General features: G+C 60.3%; 1 protein-coding gene across 1 annotated transcript in view; it reads right to left on the bottom strand.

Moving 5' to 3' along the window:
* Window positions 1-5,568: 5,568 nt before the first annotated feature.
* Window positions 5,569-8,287, bottom strand: part of CFAP65 (cilia and flagella associated protein 65) — a 43,639-nt gene continuing 40,920 nt past the window's right edge. The window contains exons 31-35 of the mRNA XM_069540878.1: window positions 8,147-8,275; window positions 7,218-7,607; window positions 6,396-6,533; window positions 6,220-6,281; window positions 5,569-5,720 (exon numbers count right to left, since the gene is read on the bottom strand). Coding sequence (XP_069396979.1) covers window positions 5,569-5,720; window positions 6,220-6,281; window positions 6,396-6,533; window positions 7,218-7,607; window positions 8,147-8,275 — 871 coding nt within the window. The remainder of the gene's footprint in view (window positions 5,721-6,219; window positions 6,282-6,395; window positions 6,534-7,217; window positions 7,608-8,146; window positions 8,276-8,287) is intronic.

The following is an 8,287-nucleotide window of genomic DNA, read 5'->3' as shown; positions in this document are numbered from 1 at the left end:
AGAAACCCTTAAACCCAATCCCGGACTCTCATCCAGGTCTCCATCGCAGGTAGAATCCCCAGAGAAGTGACGTCTCCCTCGTATAGGACCCCATCCCTCGAGCAGCCCGACTTCACAGTACTCATGGGCAGCTTAGAGGGTCCCAGTGGCCAAAGTCTTCTCCTCAAGTCGGCCTGCTCCCACCCCTTTCCCTCATTTCACTGGGAAATCAGCCAGGGCTTTGGTGACTGAAGATGCAAATTCTGTGAATGTGGTGCCTTCCCCCACCCTGTACCATCACCAGCCCCTCCTTGGCAGCCCTGCTCCTCCACTCCCCACCCCCACCCCAGCTCCTGGGAGCCAGGAACAGCAGTGAGTACCTTCCCTGGGGCTGTGAGGTCTGGTCTCCTGGGAGACAGAGATAACGCCGGTGAGAGACTAGCTCAGCTCAGGCTGGGTCCGACAGCTGGGCCTGAAAGAGGTGGGTCCTGACGGGGTGAGAGCCCCACCCACACAGACTCATTGTCGTGTCCCTCTATCAACAGAGCCCCTCTTCTCTGCCCCTCAGTGGGGATGGAGAACTGGCCCCCATCCAGGGAGATGGGAGGCAGCTTTCACCACCACCCACTCACCCAGGCACAAAGCCACAGGGCGGCAGGGAGAGGGCACACACGTGCGCAGGTTCACATGGGCGGAAGCTACATGCATCACATGTGAACAGTCTCCTTCTAGGATTCAGTAGACACCTCAGTGGTCAAACTCATTTATGGGCAGACATTTGTTCACTCGCTTATTCCTTAAATATTTAATAAAATGTACTATGTGCCAGGCACCGTGGTGGGTGCCTTGTGTACTTTCATGAGCATACAACCCACTCCACGGTTGCCTAGAGAAGATCATCTCAGTCACCCACTCAAGACCATACAGACACTGAAGGGTTAAGAGTGTGGGCTCTGGAGTCACACTGCTGCCTGGGTTCAAATCCAAGCTCCACTGCTTATAAATTGGATGAACTTGTACTCCACTACTCAGATTTTCCCCCTGAAAAATGGGAATGATAGTTCTTTTTTTTTTTTTTTTTTTTTTGCGGTACGCGGGCCTCTCACTGTTGTGGCCTTTCCCGTTGCGGAGCACAGGCCCGGACGCGCAGGCTCAGCGGCCATGGCTCACGGGCCCAGCCGCTCCGCGGCATGTGGGATCTTCCCAGACCGGGGCATGAACCCGCGTCCCCTGCATCGGCAGGCGGACTCTCAACCACTGCGCCACCAGGGAAGCCCGGAATGATAGTTTTTAAAACTGTTGTAAAGATTTAAATGCCTGTAAAACCCAGAACTAGCCTGCAGTAGGCATCAAATAAATGTTCGCTGTTACAGCTGTGGTTATAACTGGCTTTGCTGCCTAGTTCTTCCTATCCCCCCTGGGCTGGGTTGTAGGGAGGAGTCGGGTAGCAGGCATAGCGGCATCCCCTGTCCCGAGAAGCCAGCCTAGCACTCAGGATGGGGAGCCTTCCTGCTTCACTCCATTAGAGCCGCTTTACTGATGAGCTCAGTTGGGGAGGGTCGGGGGGTATCTCAATTTCCTTTGTTTTTGTTCAAATCTCTGCTGTCTGGGTGGAACCGGAGACCTGACTTCCGGTCCTGGTGCTTTTCCTGGCTCCATATGTGGCCTTGGGCAGGTCATTCCCCATCTTGGGGCCACAGTTTTGTACCTGAAAACTAAGCTAATTGCTGATCCTGGAAGGGCCTCCCAACCCTGACTCCTGTGATCCTGTGATGCCTCGGGAAGGGAAGGCTCCCTTCCCTCCCCACCGAGCCTCTGCCTGCACCCCGACTCCCCACTCCCCACTTTTCTCACACACACCTGGCCTAGCCCGAATGAGGGGGTGAGTTGCCACTGTCGTCATGGGGACTAATCTCCGAGAAGGTCAGTGAGGCTCTGCTTCTGCCTCGGCTGGATTGGGGATTAGCGCCTGTGTGCAAGCCCTCCCGTCCCCCCGGTGCCTCCACTCCCAGGTCTCCACACTGTTACATAGACCCTGGGCCGCCTCCACACCCAGAAGTTCCACGGCTGGGCCAGAATCAGCAGGTGGGTAGTGGGGCCAGGGCAGCTGCCACAGCTGTCTGTCCAGCTGTGGCCAAGAGAGAAAGTGGGAGAGATCAAGTCAGATCCATGCCCCTCACTACTCACATGGCCTGAGCTGTGTCCCTCTTCACCTTCTGCCCTTTAATGGGGAGAGATGGGTCTCCCAAGATAGGGGTATCACCTCTACTTCCAGCCCTGGCTCACGTTTGCAGGTCACATAGGAGCCATCTCTTTCTCCTGTGTTGTGGGTAATTTCCCCATCCCGACGTGGGGTGGGATGGAGGCTGTTTTCACATAGCCTCCCCCTTCCCCCTCACATGCTGTCTCTTCCATCCCTGGTTACCCTGACCTCTGACCCAGCATCTTCAAATCCCATCTCTCTGGAGTGTACATCCCTTGTTATCTCACACTGCCTCCGTGTATCTCTGGTCTCTCTCTAGCTCTCACTTTCACAATCTGGGGTTGGGTGGGGCGGTGTCTGCAGCCTCTCTGGACCCTGAAATCTTCCACACCCTCTGGGCTGCACCCTCTGTCTGTCCCTCTGTGCTTCTGCTGGGATTCTCCACCCTCTTGCTCATCCTTCTCCCCTCTCCATTTCTCATGGGCAGGCCCCTGGTCCCCCTATGGCCAGCCACACTCCAACTGCTCTTTCCCTTTTTCCGCTTCCTCCATTACCTGTCCCCTCCCCCGCTCAGGGTGCTGACAGGGATGACAGGAAGCAGGCTCCGGCTTCGAGCAGGAAGGGGGAGGGGGTGGGGGCCCGCCTCGAACACCAGCTGCTGAGCACCCCCCTCCCCAAGCCCTGCACCTGCAGGGCTGCCTGGCGCCTGGTGACTCCGCCCCTGGCCAGGCAGGGGAGGATGGACCTGGAGGAGAGGCCCGATCCTCGGCCACGTCCAGGAAATGCGGGTCTAGGGGATGGGGGGGCGGTGGAGGTCTGGGGAAATTGCCGACCCCCGCAGCGGGGGAAGAGGCAGTGGCTCTCTGTCACAAGGGCAGACCCCAGCCCACTGGTGGCCTCATTCTTCTCACCCCTGCCCCCAGGACTGCTGTGTGTGTGTGTGTGTGTTGGGCGGCGGTCATTCCAAGGGGAGACCTTTTTGTTGTGCAGCCCCAGAATCTGGAATCCTAGCCAGAGGGGGAGTGCTCTAGCCACCTTCCATGTTTGGGGGAGGGGAGAGGAAGCCCTCAAAGACACAGGGAGGATGTACCAGCACCAGGGCCAGGCGAATCAATCAGTGCCAGGCTGGGAGGCCAGGAGAGGGGCTGCACACACCCAGCCTGGGACCCATGGACTTCCCCTCGCCCTCGCGGCCCAGGCTGCTGCACGGAGATCCAGCCTGCAGTCCACCCTCTCCCCAGACCTGCCTGGGATCTGTCAGAGCCATCTCATCCCCTCCCCCTCCCTCTCTCTGTGCCAAGGACTCAGCAGATCCTGTGGAGCCTGCGGGTAGTTGGGTGAGTGGTGGCAGTGGAGTGGGGGGAAAGTGGAGGGGGAAAGCCAGCACCCCCAGGAACATCCAAATTGGAGTCAGAAGGGACCAGTGACTCCTGACCCTCATTCCCATCTCCCTGGGGACTGCCTTGGCCTGGGTGTGTGGGGTACAGTCCCTCCCCATAAAGCTTCCTCACCCTTAGGGGAAACTGGGCTCCTTACTGCTGTCCAAGGAGCCTTCCTTCCACCCCTGACCTACAACTGGCCCTTCCCTCCGGGGCTGGCTCAGCATCACCGTCAGTTTTGGGAGGCGGAATGGAGTACACCTGGAATCACAGGGCAGAGGCTCGACTGGGAGCTCAGACTGACCCCAGGCCTCAGTTCTAGGCTCTCCAAGCAGGAGGCCAGGGGTCTACGGCAATCTTCATCCTCCTCCCCCGTGTCAGATCTTAACACTTTGAGTCACTGAAAACGCGGGTGGTCTGTCCTAGGTTTGGGTTGTGGCTAATGACCCATGGACTCCCACCTAATCTGAGGGCCACGCAGACCTACCCCACCTCCAGCTGACAGAAACAAGAGGCCTCGGGATTATGAAGTTTGGGAAAGGCAGTGAGCTGCAGTGCCTGGGAACCCCATCAGGCAAGGGCTACCGGACCCCGTGTTTGTCCTTTTCGATCAGTCTGTCTGTCTTGAACATGGGAAGACTGAAGGATGGGTCAAGGAGATGGCAGGGAGTGAACCCTCAGGATGTCAGCACCAAAGATATGTGGAGGAGCTGGACTTGATCCACTGTGATTCTAGCTCCCCCCACCCAGATTTCCCACACCTCATAGCTGCTGTTCCAACCCCTTGAGAGCCTCAAACTCCCCAGGTCAGGGGCCTCAAAAGCATTGCTAAAAGCCCAGAAACTAGGATATGGGGAGTGGTGGGACCCACGCGGGAGGCCAGACCAACCCCCCTCATTGCACAAATGGGGGATGGGGGTTGGAGGAAAGCCCGAGGAGAGGCCATGAAATGACTTGCCCAAGGCCACAGAAGTCGCTGGGACAGAGCCGGACTAGAAGGCGGGTTTTCACCTCCGGAAGGGCTCCTGACCAGGCCCACAGCCCCCCATGCCACCCGGTGGAGCCTGCTCCGCCGGCCCGTATTATCCGGAATCGAGCCGGGCAGCCCGGGAGTTGCGGGCAGGACCAGGCAGTGCGGGCGGGGCCGGATGGGAGCCGGATCTCCCCGGGGAGCGGCGCACAGCCTCTCCGACCCTTATGGCGGCGGCGGCGGCGACAGGTGCTTGCGTGGCGATCGGGCCGGGCCCCCGGGCGGGTGCTGAGAGGCCGCCCCTGCCTCACGCGAGCCGAACGAACAAAACGCTCAGGTCCGGTTTGTGCGAGGGGCTCGTCGCGGGGCGGGAGCGGAGGGCCCGGGGCCAGGCTGTGGCCCTCGGTGGTCTCCTGGTCCTGGTCTTCGGCGAGCGCAGTGCGGCACAGCACTCCGCTAGCTGCCGCCCTCCCCTGCGCGCGTCTGCGGCTGACACGTCGGCGGCCGCAGTGGCCACTACAGGTGCGCACCTGGCCCGCCCCTCCCTTCCTGGCCACCCTCCACCCGGCCGGGCCCTGCCTGGCTTGGTCCCCAGCGCACGCCCCGGAGCTTGTGCCGGAGCCCCGGCTCAGCGCGCTTTATACGGCCTACTGAGTCCCCGCCCCTAGACACACACACACACACACACACACACACACACACACACACACACGCTCACGCACACACACACTCACACCTGTCCGGGCGCCCGTTTGCTCGAGGCAAATATTGACTCAGAGGAGGCGGAGCGCCCCTCTCCCCGCCCCCGCCTAGGCTTTGGGGCCGGAGCTCCTCCGAGGCCTTGGCGGTGGCGGTGGAGGGGGGAGTGTCGGGGACCTGGGCGCCTCTGGAACAACACCAGATGTCACTTTTCCACCCACCTGCCTCGGGGAGGGGGGGGTGGAGCCGAGGACAGAGGCTGCCAGGCGGAGGTTAGGGGGAACCGGAGGTGGGTATCCTAGGGAAAGTGGGACATCCCCTGGTCTGGGGATTCAGATTCACGATGAGAGTCGTTTAGTAGGGTCTGTGGCCCGCTGTCTAGCGATGATCTTCACCCGCACCCCAGCGTCTAGTTCTTGGCCCTCCGCGAAGTGCCTCGATTTCCCAACCTCAGCAGAGTCCCGGGAGTCCGGCAGATGCTGAGAAAAAGCTAGAGGTGGAAGGGCCGAGCCTCAGAGCAAGCGCGGCGGGGAAAGGGTAGGGGTGGCAACCTTGCTCCGCGGCCACCTGCTGCGCAGACCAGGCCTGGCGCTCGGCTCCTGTCCACCCGGCTCTGCTGGGTCAAAGGCCAGCCAGGCCCCGCCCGAAGCGCCCTCCACTGGTCAGACCAGGTCCAGCGCCTGGCAGCGAGCAGCGAGAACTCTTGCCCAGCTGCCGAGCGGAGTGGAGAGGCGCAACCTCCCAGCCCCTAAGTCTCCAATGAGTCGAGGCCGTCCACCTTGGCCGCTTCCACCATCTGTCCCTCTGAAACCGCGCGCGCGAGTTCTTGTCGCGTCGGGGAAATAAAGTTAAGGCAGATATAGAAATAAAGCTATAGATGCTTTACTGGGGGGTGATGGAGAGGGGGGCGGGAGGAACCTAGAGCTGCAAGTCGGAGGGGGTGGGCGCTGGCGTCTGCAAACAGTTGGTGGGGGGCGGCTCAGTCGAACCGGGCATCTCCGCTTGCTGCGGCCCCGGGGACGCCGCCGGCAGCGAGTCGGGAGTCAGAATCCTGGATGACAGAAAGCTCCAGGTAGGGGGGGTCGGGGAGAGGCTTCCCGCCGAGCCTGCCCGTCCCTGCAGCCCCTCGCGCCCCTCCAGCGGCCGCTGGCCCGGGCCCCCCCACCTGGGAACGCTGAGCGGCGGCAGGGCGATGACGCGTGGCCGCGAAGTGAGCACCACCTCCCCGCGGCTCGCCTCCACCAGGATGTTCTGGATCATGTTCTCCAGCAGCGCCTCCTGCAGGCTAACGAAAGCCGGGAGCCTACGGGGCGGGAGGCGGGGGCGCCGGGGTCAGCGCCGCCACCGACCGCGCTCTGGTTCTCCGCTGGCCTCCTCTGTGCTGTATCGTTTGCCGCGTGCTCTACGTGGATTCTCATTTTAACTCCCCGCCCTCCCAACACTATGAGGCGTCCTTGTTCCAATTTTACAGACGTTCAAACTACGGCTTAAACAGACCAAGTTGCCAAACGTCACGCTGCTGGTACACGTGGTGGGATTCGAACCCAGGGAATCGGAGTCCCCATCCCAGGGCCAGGGTTGGGGAAAGGCATCGAGCGATGAGACGGTGCAGAAGGGACTCCTGGGGAATCCCACCACGGACAGAAAACCCCAGAGCAGCCCCAGGGAAAGGCGGTGCAAGAAGAGGTGGTACTTTTCTCCTGGCTCTAAAAACTCATTTAAGAGACTTTGACGGCTATAATCACCCTCCTGGAAGTGGTGTGGTGGTAAACGTTAATAGTCTGCTCTTGGAGAAGAAAATTAAAGCTTGGATCGCCATTTCGTAAATACTCCCACTGAGGCCTTAAGCGTCCAACAGTGATGTCAATGAACACTGAGTTGGAAAGAGAAGCTCACACAGGTAGAGCCCCAGCACACCATTGCCTCCTAGGATCCTTCTGCACTTGACCCCGCCCCCCCCAACCCTCACCGTGGTCTGGCTGCTTACCGGCTGATGGCCTCCTTCTCATCCTGCTCTTGCTTCTCCTTCAGTGAGACCTTCAGCTGTTGCTGCCACTGCCATTTCAGGGACTCCTGGGACGTGGGCTGCAGCGTGGGCTTCGTCTCCGTCCAGGGCAACTTCTCTTCCTCCTCCTCCAGCTCCACCTCTCCCCCCTCTTCCTTCTTCCTCAGCCTCCGTTTGTCTTCCGCCTCCTCTTTGTCTTTGCTGACCTCAGAGCTGCTGGAGGACTGAGACGTGGCTGGAGCTAAGTGCGGGCTGCCGTTCTGGGCCGTGAACCTTGCCGACTGCTCATTCCAGAACTGGCAGAAGTAAGGCATTTGCTCCACCAGGTTTCGGTCCACAGCCTCATGGAAGATCTTGTCCTCCAGCAGACCCCTGGGTGGCAGGGAGGAGGAGAAGGTCCTCACTGAGAGGCCTTGCAGCCCCCTGTGGGGGGCTCTGGCTTCAGGGGTTCCCCAAGCGGTGGTTCTTGGCTACTGTGTCCACAAACAGGTGCTAGGTGCGGGGAGGGGAGCCCCTGATCGGTTGCTCCCTCCCATTCCTTCTTTAGATAAAGGCATCTCTGGGCCCCGTGGATTCTTAAAGGTGAAAATTATATGGTAGAGGAAGAGCCAGGATGTCAGAGTTACACAGATGAGGCCCGGAGCCCTGGAGAGACAGTGAACTGGCTCCAGACCGCATCTACCAGCCACGACAAGGCAGAACTCGGGACCCAGCCCTGAGGATTCCTCCAGCCAGCTCCGTTAGAGCTGTACCATCCTCACGGGCCTGGGACCACCAGTGGAAGGATCTTGTGAGGAAGTTCTATCTTTCAGGAAAGGAAGGGCTGGGATTTCAGGGGATTTGGGTGGACCCAGAATTGACGAATGAACTAGGGAGATGGAGGGGTGAGCGTTTAGGGGGTGGGTGGTCACCTGATGATGGTGGTGAGACAGTCAGTCAGGAGCTGCTTCTCCTGCTTGGAGACAGGGGCCCACTTGTCCGTGGATACTTCCTCACCAGCCTCCGACTCCTCCCTGGGGTACTTCCTCTTTGGCAGCTCCCTGGGGCAGGCC

This window comes from Delphinus delphis, chromosome 7 (genome assembly GCF_949987515.2).
Source record: "Delphinus delphis chromosome 7, mDelDel1.2, whole genome shotgun sequence".
In the NCBI taxonomy this organism is placed as follows: Eukaryota; Metazoa; Chordata; class Mammalia; order Artiodactyla; family Delphinidae; genus Delphinus; species Delphinus delphis.
The sequence above is the reverse complement of the archived record's forward strand: the minus strand, read 5'-3'. Positions and strand labels throughout refer to the sequence as shown.